The sequence below is a fragment of the Balaenoptera physalus genome (genome assembly GCF_965194825.1).
Source record: "Balaenoptera physalus genome assembly, chromosome: 5".
Taxonomy (NCBI): Eukaryota; Metazoa; Chordata; class Mammalia; order Artiodactyla; family Balaenopteridae; genus Balaenoptera; species Balaenoptera physalus.
In genome coordinates, this window is record NC_138884.1 from 38,807,968 (window position 1) to 38,829,080 (window position 21,113).

Genomic DNA, 21,113 nt, shown 5'->3' on the forward strand with positions numbered 1-21,113 from the left:
GGACTTTAGGAGGTGATGTCTACTGTTGCTGTCCCTGGTGCTTGCTGCCATCTGGACTGAGTCCAGTGGAAGACACAGGTGGCTCTGGTCAGTATTCCTGAGGACGCTGCCACCTGGTTCTGAAACATGTGCAGAAGATGTACCAGGTTCCTGGGGTGCAAAGACACGTAAGATCAAAAAAAGGTGATCAAGTTTACTTTGAGGGAAACGCAGAAGAAAGGGTGAGCAGCTCTGCCTCTATAAGTAAGAGGGTCGCCAGCCCTCCTGCGAGAGTGGAGAAGGTACCCCCAGGCGACAAGGACTGGGCCAACAGCACTGATCATCTCGTGTAGTTACAAAATCCACTGTCCATCCATCTGGCTCAGACACTCTGCTGCTCCTTGAGGGTGGGGGTGACTGTTACCGATGTTAAGGTAGCTTCCTGCCCTACTTGGCATAAGGTGCTGACTGCTATAATTATATTTGAAAGAATACATCAACATCTTTTTGTCTTGAAAGATGAGTAGAAATGCACAGGAAAGAAAGGGGTCAGCTACTCTGTGTGGAGAGAGCATAGCATAGCAATAGCACAGAGGTGGGAAAGTCAGTGAGCCTTTTAGGAAATACAATCAGTTCACTCCTGGAGTGGGGATGATTGGGGGAGGGGTGGGAGTAAAGAAGTGCTGGAGGGGGGGCCAGAAGTCAGAGAGGACGGCCTCGCAGGCTCTGCTAAGAATGTGGACTGTATCCCGTAGGCAAGAGGAACCAATCCAAAGTTTTAAGGCAGGGAGATCATCAAATCTGTGTTTTAGAGGGGTCCCTGGCAGCAACATCAAGACGAACTGCAGTAAAGGGATGTTCGAGCTAACACCCATCGGTTCCTTTGTGAGTGGAGTAAAAGGCCAGACATTTATGAGAAAATTCAGAGTAGCACTTACTAGTATTAAGAGAATAGAAAGAGTTGAAGGTGACATCGAGTTTCTTGAAGGTGACATCATTAGTTTGACATTGAGCAAGAAACCAAGAGAGGTAATGGAAGAAGAGAAGCAGGCAGGGGAAGAAGAGTTTGAGGAGCCTCTACATTTCCAGGGAGAGCCGTGGGTTTGTGGTCAGTAACATGACGCCCAGAAGAGAAGTTGGGGACAGAGACACAGTTCAGGGTGTGGGAGTTGGAATCATGAGGCTGGATGAGAAGCCCAGAAGCTTCACTTGGAGGGAGAAGAGAAACAGTGAGCCTGGGAAACGGAGATTCCCTGCCCCCTTTAAAGTTCACTGCCTTTCTCCCTGTTATACAAATATCTACACAAGAGGACAAGTGGAAATGACACCAACATTTTTTCCCAGAAGTTCTTTAACTTCTGGCCCTGTGACAGGTGAGCTGGCCCTTTCAGAGTCTGGGTGCTTCTCCGGGAGTTGAGTGCTGCTGCGTGGGATCAGGACGGCAAGCTCCTCTGTGGAGTCAGCTCTCCCCCGCGTTTACAAACAGCCCTGGAGACGTATGCGCTCCAAGCCCCGGGCCGGGAGCCAGGGCACCAGCTCGGCAGGGCTTTCATTGTTAACTGTCTTGAAACATCTGAAGATGCTGTGATGGTGAGACCAAAGGGGGGGACCCCCAGGCCGGACGAACACCGTCGGGCTTGAAGGCACAGCCCAGGCCTGGAACACGACCAGTGATAAAGTGCATGGTATCCAGATTGGGGCAGTCATTGTTGAGTGACTTCTCAGTGAGAAAGATAGTAAGAGAATTAGAAGCTGAAGAATGGACAGAGGAAAATCGGTGGCTGCCAGAGGCGGCGGGTGGGGCTGTGGGAGAAATGGATGAAGAGGGTGAGAAGGCAGCAACTTCCAGGCATAAAATGAATACGTCTTGGGGGTGTCATGTACAGCATGGTGACTAGCGTTAACAATACTGCATTGAATATTTGAAAGTTCTACGAGAACAGATCTTAAAGGTTCTCATCACAAGAAAAGAAAACTTGTAACTATGTGAGGTGATGGATGTTAGCTAAACTTATTGTGGCGATCGTTCCATGATGTACACACGTATGAAATCATTATGCAGTGCGTCTGAAACTAATACTACAGTTCATGTCAGTATCTCAATAAAACCGGAAAAAAAGAAGTGGAAGACTGTAAAAACTTAAGGGAAAGTAGCTATTGAGGGAAAAAACTCAACAGTGATCCCATAAATCATATTATTTGATTAAAATATATCATTACAGAGAGGACATTGAAGACAACAGCAGAAGTATTGTGCTGGAGATGTGGTCAGGGTAGGCTTACTCCAGGATGTGGGACTTGAACTAGCCCTTTAGTGACAGGCAGAGGGGGGATTATCCCAGGCAGGAAGAATGATGTGAGCAAAAGAACAAGCTTGTGTATAAACTGGAGTGATAATTGGGATGACACAGTGGTTATTTTAGCAAACTGACGGTTTTTTAAAGCAAGGAAAAATACAGATTTGTGGACGAGTTGGAAGTTTCATTTTACCACCATCTCAGCTGATGGCGACTCCACTCTTGGGGTTGCTTGGAGTCATTCTTGTCTCCGTTTTTAAAATTCACATCCCACAAACAATCTAAGTCAGGAAATCTTCTTGACTCTTCTTTTAAAACAGATCTGGAATCTCACTACCTCCGAGTCCCTCCCCTGCTCTCACCTGCTCCAAGTCACTAATAATCTCTAGACTAGGTGACCCATTTAGCCCCCAATCTGGTTGTTGCATCGTTGCCCTTGGACAGTCTACTCTCAACACTGCCGCTAGAGGAATCCCCCCGAAATGTCCCTCAGATCAGGTCACTCTGCCGTAAGCCGTTCCTGACTCCCCATCTTTCTGCAAAGTAAAAGTACATTTCAAAGCCTTGACAATGGCCCAGGAGGCACTGCTCACTCTGCCTGACATTCTGCCCTCTGATCACATCTTCCAAATGTTCCCTCTCACATTGCTCCGGCCACCCTGGCTTTCCGCAGGCACACTCCTGCCACAGGGTATACTCTGCCTGGAATGCTCTTCCTCCAGCTAGTTGCAAAGTTAACTCCTGCTCAAATGTCATCTTTTTATGGAGGCCCACCTTCACCTCCCTACTGAAAACTGTCTGTTCCTGTCTGCCACTACACCACCACCAACTGGCTCCTCCCCCAGGTTACACAGGAGAAAGTTCTCCAGCCCTTTTTCAAATGGTTCTTAAATATTTTCATCTCACAGTCAACTAAAGCAGATCTCCTTCCTTCCAGAGAGTTCCAACATTCTGGGTTGGGACCCAGGTCAACGAATTCAAATACAGTCAGTGGCTTTTATAGCAAAGTGCTGATCATGATATCTGTTGTAACAGGATACAAAGAAATAAACATAGGAGAACATTCCTCCAGAGGGACTTTAAATATGTAGACTTATGTCTTGATACTTAAGAAGAATCCACTTTTGTTGCCATAGACTTTAAATCTAGTTTTATAAACATGGTTCATAATTCGACTTTTCAGGAAATGAAAACACCTATTACACTTAAACAGACGTGAATCATTCTTTCCTATTATAATCTTATGTATTGCCTCTCCCAAACAGACATAATTATACCTTTAAAAAATTGTATAGGGCTTCTCTGGTCGTGCAGTGGTTAAGAATCCACCTACCAGTGCAGGGGACACGGGTTTGAGCCCCGGTCCAGGAAGATCCAAAAGCCACAGAGCAACTAAGCCTGTGTGCCACAACTGCTGAGCCTGCACTCTAGAGCTCGTGCACCACAACTACTGAGCCTGTGTGCCACAACTGCTGAGGCCCACGCATCTAGGGCCTGTGCTCTACAACAAGAGAAGCCACCGCAATGAGAAGCCCGTGCACCGCAAGAAGAGTAGCCCCTGCTCACCGTAACTAGAGAAAGCCCGCGTGCAGCAACGAAGACCCAATGCAGCCAAAAATAAATAAATAAAATAAATTAAAAAAAAATAAAATCAGTTTTATAAAAAAAAATTGTATAACAAGGGTTGAATTCCTTTATTTTGAGAATATACACTCCTTCAAACATTATTGTTTTCATTTCTTAAAGGTTTGAAATTAGCAATATCAAACAAATCAGCCTAAAAATGTACAGTTAAATCTTTAATCTCAGAGAAGAAAGGACCAGTAAGGAAAAGGGTCATTGGACTTCAGACCTAGGAAAGAGCTTCAGGGTGCAACACCAGCCCAACGCCTCCATCTTGCTGTTAAAGAACCAGAGCACTCAACAAGACATGGAAGCAACCTAAATGTCCATCGACAGAGGAATGGATAAAGAAGATGTGGTACATATATACAATGGAATATTACTCAGCCATAAAAAAGAATGAAATAATACTATTTGCAGCAACATGGATGGACCTAGAGATTAGCAACATGGATGGACCTAGAGATTATCATACTAAGTGAAGTAAGTCAGACAGAGGAACACAAATATCACGTGATATCACTTATATGTGAAATCTAAACAAAAAATGATACAAGTGAATTTATTTACAAAACAGAAACAGACCCACGGACTTTGAAAACACACTTATGGTTACCAAAGGGGAAAGGTGGGGGGAGGGATAAATTAGGAGTTTGAGATTAACATATACACACTACTATATAGATAAACAACAAGGACCTACTGTATAGTACAGGGAACTCTACTCAATATTCTGTAATAACCTAGATGGGAAAAGAATCTGAAAGAATGGATATATGTATATGTATAATTGAATCACTTTGCTGTACACCTGAAACTAACACAACATTGTAAATCAACTATACTCCAATATAAAATAAAAATTAAAAAAAAAGAACTCAAGGGTGTGAGTGGAAATCACTCAGCTGGTGGACCGTAAGCTGGTCCTGGAAGCCAGGCCTCCTGAAGGCTAGCAGAGCAATGTCTCCATTATGCCAGAGCAACCTGAAAATCAGCTGGGGTAATTGTGCAGCTAGTCAGATTTTATTTATTAGTTAGCACTAGCTGATACATTTGGGGAAAACCAAGCCATGCCAACATGATACTACCACTCTTCCATATACAATGAAATTTAATTCGAAAATATGCAGAACCCACTTCTATAAAGTTTGAGTACTTTTCTGGCAATTCACCCTCTGGCATTAACCCATTTGTCACAAAGTATTAACTCCCTGTACCTATGTCTGCTTGTGTGGCTATCTCTTAGGATCTAATGAGGAAGAGCTGGATCAAAGAAGAGTGGGATGGGGTAGTGTTCAGGAGTGATGACACAATGGAGACCTTGCCAGGTGAAATTATGGGATGGAATGGCATCACCATGGTAACCAACTTGGGACTGAGAACTTCTGAGATCAACCAGCTGCCCTGCTTATCCCCAGGATGTTCCCAATGCCAGGTTCCCAGTGACACTTACTCTCTCTTTTCCCAACTCCCACTCTTCAGTCCTCAAGAGTCACAAAAATAAAGAGAAGTTTTAGCGATATTTGTTCGATAATCTACACAATTATTCTGAACAAGAAATAAATTGACAGTAGCTCAGGTCATACATACGGGATAGCACAGGACTGAAAATAGGTGATTATTCCTTACATTGCCATCTGGACTAGGAGTTCATTTCCAGAGTAATTGCAGAGATTCTGCAACTGTTTATATACCATTTGAAATCCTAGACCTCTACTCCCAGGAGACCATCATAGTCAGACTGTTTACGTCTCTCACCAGTTGACTGAGAGTCACTTTATTATCTTAAATGTGAGCTCCCCTCCGTCTTGCCCTATTTCCTGTTAACCACCCTTCACCAAGAGATTGGAATTGACATTAACAATTGGGGGGCTGGGGACTTTCAGGATAAAGTCTATTGTCACTAAGGTATAGAGATTTTGTGGGCTGCTCTATGTTTTCAGAAAAAAAACATATTCTAAGAATCAAATATGTTTAGCAAACTTACTCATGCTTACATCAAATTAAAGAAGGAAGCATGGCCTATTTCTGTTTTACAACTCACTGTCCCAGGGCCTTAGGTATTTGGAATGCAGACTGTGCCCTGTTGGCAGGGATTCGGAATCAATTTAGAGTGTGTGATATGATAACACATGTTCTGGATCAGCGGCAGGGGAATGTTTGGAGCAGTAATTCTGTCTGTCTCCCCATTAGCAGGAAGGCTTGCTAAACTCACAGCTGGAGAGGTGCCTAAAAAGAACTAGGCTCTGTGTGTGTGTGTGTGTGTGTGTGTGTGTGTGTGTGTGTGTGTGTGTGTAAAGGCAGCACAAAACCCAGCCCCTGGGATAAATGTTAAATTAAGGCCGTCAAAAATGAAACAGCACTTTCATCACAAGGATAAACCGGTATCAAGTCAAGATGACTGACTGCCTTTTTCAGCTAGAAGTGCTGCTCTATCCCTTCAGACACTGGGCTTAATGACACAGGTGATGTTTAACAACAGTAGGGAAAAAAACCTAGACCCAGTGGTCCCAAGAAGAAAATCAAAAGAAAGTGTTCATTTTAATAAGGCACAGAAGGTGGGTGGGTTGGGGGGGAGGTATAGAAGATTCAAACAACAGGAGTGAAACTTGATATCTCTCAGGCAGAAGTAGAAGCTGAGTCTTGGCCCTGGTGAGCCGAACATTAAGGAAACACGTAAGTGCGTGTAAGTGCAAGCACGCAGCGAGCATACTTCAGCAGGCTTTGTGAGGCCACATGATAAGCTTAGCAAGAAAGATCAAATGTTGTTCTCTGCAAAGATGTAAGTTATTTACTCATTTTAATCAGCAGAAAGGACAATTTGTATAACGTATCCCTGCTTTCGTATTTCTCTTTCCCTGAAGTCTATAGTGTTCTGTAACTTCCTATTGCCTTATAGTTTACCCTGCTTACACAGACACAGTAATCCTCTCCAGATTGACCTGGATGAATGAATGAATGAATGAGTAGTCGTGGGATTTAAAATATTCAGAATATAGGGACTTCCTTGGTGGTCCGGTGGTTAGGACTTCGCCTTCCAATGTAGGGGGTGCGGGTTCGATCCCTGGTTGGGGAGCTAAGATCCCAAGTGCCTCGTGGCCAAAAAGCCAAAACATAAAGCAGAAACAATATTGTAACAAATTCAATAAAGACTTAAAAAAAATTGGTCCACATAAAACATGCAGAATATGAACATCATGGAGCCATAGTTGATTTGGCGTTTTAGATTATTTCTCTAATTCACTCAATCAATTTAATTATGGTTAGCTTAGAGATCACCAGGAATCTCTTGAAAAGAGTCAACATGGTTAAATGGTGAAGATACAAGCATATATTTTACCACTACTTGTTCAAAACCAAAACTGTAAGAATTTATAAAGTCATCTATTGATTTACGATTAGAGTTAAGAACATACTGGCTAACTTTGCAGGCTTCTTCCTTAGAATGAAGCCCTAGTCTTCAGAGCAAGTACTTACAAAGCATTTCTCAGTTGGCACAGTGCTTTTACACATATTATTCCATCTAATCCTCTTGACTTCTTACCTGTTTGTTTTAAGATACCACCCTGGCTTTTTTTTTCAGAGGTGATTTGAAGTGTTAGGTCTTAATAATTGAGCAACATTTTCCCAGAGTCCTGTCTTCATTACGTCAACTTCCTTTGACAACTAGGACAGTCTTAGCCATTTCCTGTTCAGATCCCTTCTCCCTCTAAGCCACTGACCTGCATACTGGCTTCCTCCTTCAGAGGTGCCTTTGATTATCTGCTCACTGGAGGGGCAGAGAGAGGTCTGACCACTGATCCCCTTGCCCACTGAGGTTACCAACTTCACCCCTCACCCACCTCCTCTCCTACAGTCTTCCAGTCATTTATGACTATGGCCTCCCCAGTTTTCAGGTCTTGGTTTGTGTTTCAATCCACACACCTTGTCCTTGTTGATCCTGCCACTCACACCTTTCCAGGTGGAGCTGCATCTCCCTTCCCACTTCACAATCCCCACGTTCTGCCCAAAAGAGACACTGTCCTCCACTCTTTCCCGGCTTTATTGCCTAGAAGTCCCTTTTGCTCCAGCCTCACGTGTGTGTACTTTTTTCTCTGTACAGTATTTTAAAAACCTTTTATATATTTCTCATTGTACTGAGTAGTTTTTCACCAAATCTATCATAGTTATTGTTGCCATTTCCATGTTAGTGGATTTATTTCGGGTGTTTCCAGTTTGGAGCTATTACAAATAACATTGCCATAAATATCTTGTAAAATATTTTTCATTTAAAATAATTTTCTCAAAATAAATTTCCAAGAATATTATTGTGTCAAAAGGTACGATCATTTTTATGGCTTTTATTCTGTATTCGGTTGCCTTCAAGAAAAAGTACCAACTTGTCCTGTCCTTGGCACTGTTAAGAGTGGGCTTCTTTGAATCTTTCCCAACACTGGGTTTCATAATAATTTGCGTTTTTATTGTCATTAATTTAATCATTATGAAATAATACTGCGGAGTTATCTTAATTGGCACTTTTAATTGAGGCTGATCTAGCAATAAAAAAATTTCAGGACTGAAATGATCTTTAACACAGAGCAAAAATAATTTCCAAGGGGAGCGGAAAGGGGTCATTTCTTCAAATCTGTTGGGCTGGCTCGGAAGAATTTGCCTGCACGCTGGCGGGAAAAACTCTATTGCCGTTTAGCAAAACTGCCACTACCGCTCTAGTCTAGACCCTTCTTTCCTCACACACAGGTGATTGCCAAAGTCTCTTAACCAATTCGCCAACCTTCCACTCTCCGAGTCATTTACCCGCAGCTCCCGGTGTAAAGCGCTCACAGAGGAAACAGGGCCGCCGGAGGGACCAAGGGCACAGCCCCCTGAGACTGAACCTGTCTCCCGAGTCCTAGACGGTGTGCTTTCTCCGTCGTGCGCCTCTCACTACTTTCTGGGAATCCAGATGCCTCCAAAGAGCCGCCGGCTGATGTTGGAGGCTTTCTCTCCAGCCCTCTGGCTGCAGGAGCTGCAGCCGCGACGCGAGGCTCACCCCCGGCTGTGTGTGATTCTGCCCTTGGCCTCGCACTGGCCTCAGAGCTGCGCCCCAGTTAGGGATGCACCGGCCGGCTTGCTCAGGTTACTTGCCCTGCCTTTTGTTTGCCTGCTGCTTGGTTTCTAGGGCTGCTCCCCTGCGCTGCCAGGCGGCCAGCGTACCGCGAGGGTGGCAAGGTGCGGCGAACTGAGTTTGCGCGCAGTGGAGACCCCCGACCGCTTGTGTGCCGCTTCTTTCCCGAGGGAGGTGTGTGGGAGGTCTGAGTTTAGCAGGATGTGGAATCGTTGTGCCCTGTGAGCGTGTATTGTTTGATCATTCAGATCAGATCTTAATCGAGATGTTCCTTTCCCAATGGCTGGGCAGTATTATTTTGCAGTTGGAGGGAAAATAAGGAAGCCCTATACTGCCTTGCCCGCCTGGGAATTGAAACACGTGTCTAAATAAAAGAACTGAAGTGGGGCCTTTTCACAACATGAGGGCATTCTGTTCATGTGGGCCTGGCATTAACGTTGACTCGGTAGAAGCATCGTCTGGGCCATCACCTGAGCTTCTCTCCTGCTGTGATCCTACAAACTCTTCGGGCTGACCTCCTTCAAGTTCTCATTTTGTTTTTCTAATACAGGAAACGGCAACAACAAAACAACATGTGCAAAAAAAAAAAAAAAAAAAAATGTGCCGGGCACTCTTCTACAGGCTTATATATATGAGCTCATTTTTCTGCCACAACTTAAGAGGTAGATGATTATTATCTCCATTTTACAGGTGAGAAACTAAGGCACAGAGAGGTTAGATAACTTGCCCAGGCCCCCCAGACAGGACCCTAGATTCTGCTGACTGTATTCTTAGCCAGTGGCTGGAACCTGGCAGTCCAGGTCTGAAGCTACCGCAAGAACAATCCCCCTTATCACGTCAGAACCATAACATCTGGCTCCCTGCTGCTGACCTGGCAGCTTTTTATTTGAACTTTAAGTGCCAAACTTAACATGATTGTAATCTGAAAGCACGCAGATTCAGGAAGCTGTGAAGTTGCTTTACTCAGTGGATTTTGGAATAGTAAGAAATGATGAATAAAAAAAAGTGCAGGCTTCCTGCTCTCAAGCCATCAGGTGTGGGCAGAAAATCATTCAACGTAGGACATGGAAAGGACCTTAGAGGTCATATCATTTTATGGCTTCATTTTATAGTCAAGAGAAAAGGCCCAGGGAGGTGAAGTGCCTTGTTCAAGGTCGTGAAACACATTTTCCAAAATTGCAGTTAGATTGTTTAGATGGGTAAGTCAGATAAGTGTTGTTGAAATGCTACTATTAGAATCCTATCTAGTTATGGAACTTGATAGATGGTATTAGTTTGGGGAGCTTCTACAGCAATATGTAGAAGTTCATATGGCTTAATTCAGGGTTACCTCACCTAGACAGACCCATTTCCAATACTAAGCATGCCATTTTTTCTGGAACCATGACACATTCAGTGACCAAAAGTTGGTTGTACAGTATTGACATCCTCTTAAAGAGAATTTCTTAGTTTTCTTGGTGCCATAATGGCCTTTATTCAGTGTTTCTAATTTCCATGTGCTTTATATACATTTCTAATGATCACCATTACATCACTGTCCGTTCACATGAGAGTAAAGGCGGTATTGCTCTGGTGGTGAAGAATCTGGATTCCAGAGACAGACAGCCTGGGTTTGAATTTCAGCTCTGCACCTTATTGCTTTATGATCTGTGCCTCAATTTCTCCATCTGTAAATTAGGGATAATAATAGTACTTACACCCCATATGGTTGCTGGAAGGATTAAATGACTTAATATAAGCAAAGCTCTTAGGATAGGGCTTGACATGACATAAGCAATATATGAAGGTTATCATTATTTCTAGAAGAGGAAGCTGAATTACAATGGAATCACAATGGAGCTGAAAAAGTGCTTACTATTTCTGCTTCCCAGACTAAGGCTGGGCCTTGTTTTATAGGTTAAGTGGGACCTTAAAAAAAAGCAGTATTTCCAAGATCATCTACCAAGAAATTGACTCAATTTACAGAATTGCAATTCTTGCCAACCTGCTGAATGAAGTGTACTTCTATATCTTTTCTAATAACAAATAAGAAAGAAAGAAAGAAATGAAGGAAGAGAAAAATAAATTCTCCTCTTTGGTCTACATTTTGAACTCCCAAGTAGAACATTTTAATAGCAAGTATAAACAAATCAGTTAATGCAGTCACTATTTTAGAAGTTTACACAAATAACTTTCTCAAATAGACTGTAAGCTAGTATGTACAAAAATCAGTAAAGGGACAAGATCTGTATGTCCGAAAGTGTGGAGACTCAAAAGAAAAATGACAGATTCTACTGAATTTCATATTGACCTTAATTTATCACCTGGACATTGTACAGATGGGGTATGATTTGTAGCTATATGTGCAATCGTAACTTATTCTTAATCGCTGTAGCTGGGCCTTCATAGACTTTTCTAACCTTCCTACAAGCATCCTAAAATAAATAGAATTGAAACATGGGGAAAAAAATGGAAGTTTCCAAGTGAGTTCTTGCTTTTTTATCTTTGGAGACAGTATGGTGCAGTAGAATTAGAGTCCAATTTTAACTCCAAATTAACAATCTACCCTGTCAGTTTCAGTTTCCAACATGTAAAATAAGGCCAATAAGGCTAATCCCATTGCGTTTTTGCTAGGTTTACATAAGACACGAATGTAAAATGAGTGCCCAGTGACAGTTCTCCCTTCTCTTTAGACATAAAAAATAATACTTTGTTCTGGAGAGGGTGTGGAGAAAAGGGAACCCTCCTACACTGTTGGTGCAGCCACTGTGGAAAACAGTATGGAGGTTCCTCAGAAAATGAAAAATGGAGTTACCATATGATCCAGCAATCCCATTCCTGGGTATATATCCAGACAAAACTGTAATTCAAAAAAATACATGCACCCCTATGTTCATAGCAGCACTATTCACAATAGCCAAGACATGGAAACAACCTAAATGTCCATCAACAGATGAATGGATAAAGAAGATGTGGTACATGTATACAATGGAATACTACACAACAGTAAAAAAGAATGAAGTAATGCCATTTGCAGCAACATGGATGAACCTAGAGATTAACATACTAAGTGAAGTAAGTCAGACAGAAAGACAAATATCATATGATATCACTTATATGTGAAATCTAAAATATGACACAAATGAACTTAACGACGGAACAGAAATAGACTCACAAGACATAGAGAACAGACTTGTGGTTGCCAAGGGGAGGTGGGGGAGGGATGGAGTGGGAGTTTGGGATTGGAAGATGCAAACTATTATGTATAGAATGGATAAACTTCAAGGTCCTACTGTACAGCACAGAGAACTATATTCAATATCCTGTGGTAAACCATAATGGAAAAGAATATGAAAAAATATGTATATATGTGTAACTGAGTCACTTTGCTGTACAGCAGAAAATAACACAACATTGTAAATCAACTATACTTCAACTTAAAAAAAAGAAAGAATATTTTGATTAGAAAAATCTGCCCCCTCTGGGAGGACACAGCGTCATGGGCATGTGGTCTGGCCTGTCAGTGCCCTTGTGGAATCAGAAGGCAGCTCCTCTCACTGTAGGCAGCCTGGAGCCAGGGCCGGCTTGGTGCATCAGGGCTGGATTTCAGGCCCCACTTCTCGGGCGCCCCAGGCATGAGCATACGTGGCAGCCCAGTGTACGTGATGAGAGGGAGCCAGATGTGTGCTCATCAGGACAGAGAGATTTCCAGGAAGAGAAAACAGCAAGTGCAAAGGTCCTGAGGTGGGGTGGGGGGGGCAGTCAAGCCTGGTGAGCTTGGTAGACACAAAGGCCCCCGGGCTGAAGAGCAGTTATCAAGGGGAGAGCTGTGGACGATGAGGTCAGAAAGGTGAGCAGGGCCAGATCGCGCAGTTCCCTGCAGGACGAGGATAGGAGTTTGGATTGTATTCTAATTGTATGGGGAACCACCGGAGGGTTTCATATTAATACACAATATGAATTCTATGTTAAAAAGGTCATTTTGGCCATTGCACAGCCGACATATAAGTGATGAGGGTGGAAACAGAGAGACCAGTAGAGGGCAATTGGAGGAGTCTACGTGAGCAATGGGGCACTAGCGGGGTAGTGGTAGAGAAAGAAAGGTGAGGTAAGGGAAATACTCTGGAGCTGAGTGCCTCAGGACTTGCTGAGAGATTTAAAGGCTGTAAAGGAAAGAGGAATTAAGTATGACTCCTTGGCTTTTGGCTCGAGCAACTGGGTAGATGGTGCTGCCATGGACTGCAGGTTAGGGAGAGTGGGATTTAACAGGTTTGGATGGGTACAATAAAGAGTTTGGACATGTTAGGTCTGAGATGCTTATTAGCCATTCAAGTGGGGATGGCAAGCAGGCAGTTGGATGGATATATGAGTGTGGAACTTTAGGTTCGGGCCAAAATTCTAAACTTGAGACTCATCAGCTTATAGATAATATTTAAATATACAGGGCTGGATGAATTCATCGCGAGAGAGAGAGAGAGAAAGAGAATATCCAGGACCAAGCCCCGGGGTCCTCTTACTTTCAAAGGTTGGGCATAGGGGGAAGCAGCTTCAAAGCAGATTGAGGAGGTAGGGACAGGTTGAGGATGGTAGAAAGAGTTGTCTGCTGCACTTGGCGGGAGTGCCATTGACACAGACTTACAGTGATGGCCCTGGGGAGAGTAGACTGTCCTCTGGAGAATAAACTACTTTACTAAGTGCTAAACACTTTCTCTGCAGCCCTCTAATCAGTATTTACTTTTGTTGCTTTTATTCATTTTGCTAATTTAGTTGATATAAAATGATACATGATTGTTCTTTTAATTTGCACTTGTAAAACAAACCAAGTATTACTTGCTATTTCCTCTTGTTATATGAGCATTCTGTTAATATCTTTGAGACTGGTTATTGTTAATGATTATGGTTCACTTTCATTTTTGTATTGATTAAGTTTTTTCTTTCTCTCACTTGCAATTGTTTTTGACAGGAAGTAACAGAAAACTTGACCACAATAAGAAGGGGTTACTTTTGCTTACAAAACAAGATGTTAAAAGGTAGAAAGTCTAGCAATTCTATAATTCCTCTAGGATCAAAACTTCTGCCTTTCCAATGCACCATCCTCAGCGGGTAGTTTGTGTCCTCAGGCTTGTCTGAAGGCTGCCAAACCTCTGAGCATCACATCTATATTCCATCAGGAAGAGGAACACGGAGCAAAACTCTTGTACTAGCTGAGTCTATTCGTCTTCATCAGAAAAACAGTAGCTTTCCTTGAAGCCATGCCAGTGGAAGTCTGCTTACATCACAATGACCAGAAGTCGGCCAAATAGCCATGCCAAGTTGCAAAGGAGGCTGGGAAGGTGACTATTTTTTTTTTTCACTCATGTATCATTCATTTAATCATAATTAAACATGTAGCAGGACCACACTCGAGGCATCCTGTGTAAATCACATTCTAGCCTCTCTTTAAAAATTTTGTCTTTAATTTTTTAAAAAGCTATCTAATAAAAAATTTAATCAATTTAATTAACTTTTATTCAGTAAAAATTTACCCTTTTTATCGTACAGTTTTATGAGTTTAAAAAAACATGGAGAAAGATGACTATTTTAAACTGTGAATACTGTTGCTCCCCCAAATTGCTTGATGTTCCCACAGCAGAAAAGGACAGTGGATTAACACAACAGAATAGGACTTCCCTGGCAGTCCGGTGGTTAAGACTCCGTGCTTCCACTGCAAGGGGGAAGGGTTCCATCCCTGGTCAGGGAACTAAGATCTAAGATCTCCCATGCCACATGGCTCAGCCAAAAACAAAAACAAAAACCCAATCAAACAAAAAAGCACAACAGAGTAGTTTAAGAAAGGTGTGAATACTTAATTGATGCTTCCTGAGATGAGATGAAACGGAAGAAAGAGTAAGAAGGGTCCTCTTGAGTCAAGGGGGAGGTTTGCATCTCAAGAGTACCTGACCATAATCCCTAGGTTTCTGCCAAGCTCAAGAACCATCCCTTCTGGGCATTTCCTCCCAGGCGAGGATGAGGCAATGATGCTGGTGATGATTTGATAAAAGACTTAGTTTTGTTGTCTCTACTGGGTTGAGGCCTGAAATGTATGAATAGATGAGCTAGAAAACAGCTGTTACCTGTACATTATCATTAATCATTCCCATTTCCAGCATGTCTGAGTGATAAGAGATGACAGTGAATGGCAATGAATAGGTAATTCAAGTAACTGAACATCAGTATCAAATTTACCATATTCATGAAAGTCTGGCACGTCCCCACAACATGAACACAGGGTAATACCATTACTAGCATTTATTGAGCCCCTATCCTGGATGCTTACCCTACAGTATCTCATTTAATCTTTACAACCACCTTGTGACCTGGTGTGTTGAATCTTCTCTGGATTAGAGATAAGTGATTTGGGCTTGACTCTTCCCTGTCAACTTTACGTGGGATGTGTCGAGATATAACTCACATTTATAAACTTGCTTGGTTTTCATCTGTACTCATTAAGAAAAAAAGAAGGGTAAAGTAAGTCAAAAGCATGGTCAATATCTTGCATGTTTAAAATCAGTATAGATTTAGTTGATTTTAGGAGTGGTTTAAAAAAAACAAAATTACACGGATCTAATTTAAAATTGGTGTACTCTAGTAAACTATCTCCTGTGTCTCTTCCACCCTTTAATCGTCCATATATAATTTGCATATTGAGTTAATTCATGTTTACATTAATTTTCTTCCAGTTAACATTATTTCATACATACTTCTCCATAACTCTGCCACCATAACTTGGATATTTCTCCTCCTTTCTGGGCTTCAGTTTCTTCTGTAAAATGAGGCAGTTAGGCTATTATGTAATAGCCAAAGTTTTTCCAGCTCTAATAGAATACCTATTATCCACAGGGGAATAATGGAAATATAGCACAAATGACACAGACTCTTTGGAGAACAAATTTACTTCAAAACATGGATGCTACTTAATGGGCCATAACTTTCCTGTTGTTCATGAGTCAGCATGAAAAATACCTCCAGAGAAGGCTAAGTAGGTCAGATTTATCTAAGAAGACAGCTGTGTAATCCTGTATCCCTCTCCAACCTCATGGCACTGCAGATACATGCTTCTGGCTTTTTGAACAACAGTCAAATAGCATTACCAACTTTGTAAAGTCCACAAGACTACAACTTGAAAAATTAAGTTGGCCTTTAAAAAGCTTCAGTAGAAGAAAAAATAGAGCTGTGTTTATATATGGTCCATAGCAATTTTCTTCTATCTTTTAAGCCATTTCCATTGATTCTGAGATACGGGTTGGTGTGAGAAAGACTTTTCCTAAAAAGTAAAATAATTTAAAAATTAGTAAAGTTTTGGGTTGTGTCTGTTTATTAAACCTGTTGAATAAAACCTGTTAGGCTGTTGATGTTTGCTTGCTTTCCTTTCTAAGTAGTATGGTCATAAGTGGACTTAAAAATACGTATTGTAAATAAATAGGCCAATGAGACAACTTTCATGTAGAAACAAACTTTGAAGGTGCAGTTACTGCCGAAGTGGGCTGGGCAAGTATTCTTGTCATAGAAGGCCCCCTTAACACAGTAGAAGAAAGACCTTCAGAGCCCAAGGGGCAAATGCAAACCTAGAGAATTGAAACTAAGAGAAAAAAGAAGGGACGCGTTGGGATGGGACTGGAGATCCTTGCTAAGGAAAGGTAGATGCTGGCAGGCAACATAGAAAAAAAGGCAAGGGACAGAGAGAATACTGGAGAGTGGATAATGCAAAGTGCCCTTCTTTTTTTTCACATCGAGGTTTTATATTTGTGCTAATCTTCTTAAATGTTTAGTTCTGGCCAAGCAATTAGGCTATTTAACCTTGTTTAGAGTTACGCCCAGACAGTGTGAGATTGGGTTCACAGTACTGTATTATATCCTTGGGAAAGAGAGGATCCACAATTGATTTAGTCCTTCTGCACATCTGTCCTGCTATTCGACCACTGCTTTGCCATTGTCTAGACTCTAAGGCACCAGAAGCAATTAAATAGAGGATCAATGTAAGCAGACAGGTGTGCCACGGTCACTTCCCCTCTTCATTCTACATGGCTCATATTCTCTGAATTTCATACAAGCTACTCTGGAAGCAGCAAATTAACTAAAAATATCTTAAGATTGCCAGTACTTCCAGGTCGCGCAAATAGATCCCCGAAAAAACCTTGCTCCTGATACTGTTGGCAAAGGCATGATATTAACTTAAAAGAGATCTCAGATCATAGACGTACTTTTTAGTTATAGGCATCAAAAAATGTATTTCCAAGTATCACTTATATTACCCTGTGAATGTCAGAGACAGCAACTCACCACGTCCTTGACCCCAACTAGGTTTCAGAAGAGGCTGACTAAATTTTGCAATAGGAGTCCGAAAGGAGTGTGTGCAGGGTCTTTAAAGCTCTAAACCCCCTAGGAAGAGGCTTCCCCACCTGTCACAAACTGGATCGTCTCCACAGAGGGTGCCGGGCCCACCACCGCCACGCGGCGCTGAGGTCAGCCTCTTGGGTCTTGGGAGAGCTCTTTTTAATTCTAAATTACAGACTTTGCAGCCACCGGATATCCTCGCTGCAGAACTGGCAGTAGCCATGTGGCTGCACTCGCCTTTCTTGACAACCACTGCATTATTTCCACTAATACCCTGTCTGGGGCCTCTCGCTGGGCGACTCCTCACTCCCATCGCCACCCCTGCCCCTGTGGGTAATAACCCGATCGTGGCCCGCGTGCCCAAACAAAGCGGAAACCACCCCAAAGTTCTTGGAGAGAGTGGCCCGGGAGCCCCTCCCGCCGGCTATCGGCGTCCCTGTCACGCCCGCGGAACGTGCCCGGGCCCCGCAGCCTCGTGGGGGGGCAGCCGCAGGGCGCCGCGGGGCGGGCCCGCAGCCATGTGCTCCGAGCCAGGCGGGGCGGCGGCCGCGGCCTTCGCATTGTCCACGTTCCCCGCGCCCCGCCGCGCTCCATCCCTCCCTATCTGTGGCGCACACGCGCGGAGCGAGCGGCGCGCCCGAGGCTGGCCTGCAGCAGCTGCGGCGGCGGCGGCGGCGGCGGCGGCGGGGGCGGAGGCGACGCGGCGCGGGGCGGGGCGGGGCAGGCGGCGCGGGGGCGGGCCCGGGGCGAGGAGGCCGGGGCGCCAGCTAGCGAGAGGCGAGCGCGGCGAGCAGCGCAGAGCAGCGCGAGCAGCAGCATGGCGGGGCTCCGACGCCCGCAGCCGGGCTGCTACTGCCTCACCGCCGCGGCCGTGAACCTCCTGCTGGGCGTCTTCCAGGTCCTCCTGCCCTGCTGTCGGCCGGGAGGGGCTCAGGGACAAGGTCAGCCTGGCGCCGCTCCGCTGGCTTCCCTCTCCACCCCGCCCCCCCTTTCTTTTGGGGGAACTGCTGAAAGCTATAAGAGGGCGAGGGGAGGAACGGGAAAGGAGGAAGGAAAGCGGTTGCAATTCCGGGCTGGTACCCTTTGCTTACCGCGGCGTCCCCTCCGGCACCCTCCGCCCCCCGCCAACCGAAAGCTGGGAAGTCGCGGGGCTCGGGGACCGCGGCGCGGACCGCTAGCCGCGCGCGCCTCGGAACCTTTGTGCGCGGGCCCCGGGCGCCCCGGGCTCAGTCCCCGCTTTGTGTGGCGCGCGCTGGGGCCCCGCCGCGGCCCGGCTTCCTGCAGCTTTGTTCCCCTAGCCTGGCCGCCCGGGCCGCGTCCCGCACATGCCCGTCCCAGCTGCTGCGGGATGCGGAGCGCAGGGTCCCGCGGGGTGGCTTCTCCTCTCCGTCCCCCCAGCGCTAGAACCCCCGAGCCCGCACGTCCGAGGGGCCACCGACTCGCACCCAGTCCATTGTGTTCCGATCTTCGGCTCGCTCCTCGGGTGGCCTCGGCTTCTAGAAGGGAAGAGAGGCTTGTTTTGGTGAGGCGGGTGCACGGGGGGACAATCGGGAAACAGGAAGCGTTTCTTTTCCGTGCATTAAAAACGCGGTGTGTTTTTTGGTGTTGGTGCAGCGATCGAGCCCTTGCCGAACGTGGTGGAGCTGTGGCAGGCGGAGGAAGGGGAACTCCTGCTGCCCACTCAGGTGAGGACGGCCAGGTGACAGGGCGGCTGCGGGGGTGCAAGGGAGGAGAGGCCCGGAGGCCGCCGGCCCCCACGGCAGCACCGGCGCTCGGGCCACTTTGCAAGGCAAATAAACGGTCGGGCCGAGGAACACCTGGCCACGGTGGCCTGCCCGGCCTCCTCCCGCGCCATGTGACAGGGCGTGAGTCACGCCGTCCCCAAGTTCAGGAGGTGGGAGCCGAGGCCATCTCAGCAGGGCCGCGGCCGGCGGCGGCGGTGCAGAGGGGAAGGGCGGGCCCCTTGGCCGCCAGTGGTCCGGGGTGGGCGAGGGACCCGTGCCCCGATCTCTCCGTGAGCCGTGCTGTGTGCCTGAGGACCACGGGAGGATGGAATATTGATTTCAGAAATGTTAGTGAGTGGTCCTTGCCGTTGGCGTTAAGTAGCTTTGGGATGAAGATGTGACTTTAAAGGATTGTAATCTTGAGTTTTGTCCAAGTGCCTTTAATTTGTGTTAGAATACACCCTCTTGTTAAGAACTTGAATTTCAGGTTTCGGATCCCCCCCCCACACCCCCGTGTGATATAATGATTGCATGTGGAAAAATCATTACTAATGATTTGTTGGGAATCTGGCATCATCAGATTTACGGCTTCAATAGATAGAGTACTACAAAGCCTTTGTGGTTAAGATTTAACTTTTAGGAGAATTTCGCATTGACTGCAGATGTACACATTTAAATATATTGTTGACTGGTTTTCATCAGCGACAGTAGTGACCCCAAATGCATGTTTTGGATGGGTGGGGGAGTGGTTTGAATTGTAAGGGAATAGTCAGCTTGTGTGCCAGTAATTTTTAAGATGTTCATGACTTCTCACATTGGTGGCAGCACTTAATTCTATGTTGTCTCTTGTGGCTGTTTAGAAAACAGGATGTGTAGCTATAACTTCACTGGCGAGGCTGTGCAGTTTTACATTTCAGTGTTCTTCCTCCTATGTGGAGCATTTAGAGGGCTGGTTTTGAGATATTTGGAATATTCATTTTAACCAGGGCTAATGAATAACAGCTTCAAGGTGGAGAGGTGATTTTTTTAGAGGAAAAATGTACTGGACCTTCCCTGAAGGCCAGCAGGCTGAATGAGACCAGTCCCTGGAGAAAAAGCCCCATCAGGATGGGGAGCAAATAGTCTGTCCTCTTAAAAGTTTATTCCTAAATAGATTTTTTCCCCCTGATTGTAAAGGGCAGATATGTAGTGTTAAAAAAATGCAGAAAGATGAAAAGAACGAAATAGAAATCACTCAACTCCTGCTGAGAGAACCATGCTTAACATTTGGCATATTGACTTTTCACAAATGCAGTATAGTCTTATTTGTGTATATCAAGAGTTTTCAGCAGAGGCGTTAGTGACATTTTGGGCTGGAGAATTCTTTATTGTGGGGGGCTGTCCTGGGAGCATCTCTGCCTCTACCCACTAGATGCCAGTGGCAGTCACTCCTCCCTCCCTGCAAGTTGTGACAGCTAAAAATGTCTCCAGACCTTGCCAGATGTCCCTGGGGAGCAGAATTGCCCCGGTTGAGAAGCACTGGTGTATATCTATACATTTTTGCATTTTTACTCAATCGTACCCTCTACCTCTTCCTGGTTAGTGTAGGAAGCCTACCCAGACTGAAAGGAAAGGAAATGATAGACTTTCATTTGTTACAGCATTAGTCGAAGGCTCAGTCTCTGTGCTCAGAGATGGAAATGTCAAAGCCCCTGATATGATGAATGATTTTATTTATAGGCTCAAGAGTAATTTTATGTAAATCTTAATTTCTGGTTTTGTTTATATGTATAATACAGTTTGTTTTGGTAAAAAATGTTAGAATTTTAGAAGCTGTTCTCTGGAATACTCACTGTAGAAGCATTTATACCTAAGCTCTTTTAATCAAAGCTATAATGAAAGTGAAACTGATACTCAAAATCATTTTCTAAATACTCCATCTATATGTGTATGTTTTAGAGACTGTTTTACCCTACATGTACCTCGGTGGGGGTGAGGATAGATACGGGTCTGTCTGTCTATATTTATCTAAGCTGCATATCTATCTAAACTGCA

The 21,113-nt window shown here is 44.6% G+C and overlaps 2 protein-coding genes across 9 annotated transcripts in view; one reads left to right on the forward strand and one right to left on the reverse strand.

Moving 5' to 3' along the window:
- The window catches only part of TIGD4 (tigger transposable element derived 4), an 827,821-nt gene that overhangs the window by 655,204 nt on the left and 151,504 nt on the right, over positions 1-21,113 (reverse strand). The gene's annotated exons all lie outside the window — the stretch shown is intronic.
- TMEM131L (transmembrane 131 like) overlaps positions 18,093-21,113 on the forward strand; it is a 158,243-nt gene continuing 155,222 nt past the window's right edge. For 7 of the 8 annotated variants that reach the window (XM_082463494.1, XM_082463496.1, XM_082463499.1 and 4 more), the window contains exons 1-2: positions 18,093-18,296; positions 18,970-19,040. In XM_082463494.1, coding sequence (XP_082319620.1) covers positions 18,173-18,296; positions 18,970-19,040 — 195 coding nt within the window. In that variant the 5' untranslated portion in view covers positions 18,093-18,172. Of the gene's footprint in view, positions 18,297-18,609; positions 18,878-18,969; positions 19,041-21,113 lie in introns of those variants that run through there. The other variant, XM_082463500.1, reaches the window with a different exon arrangement.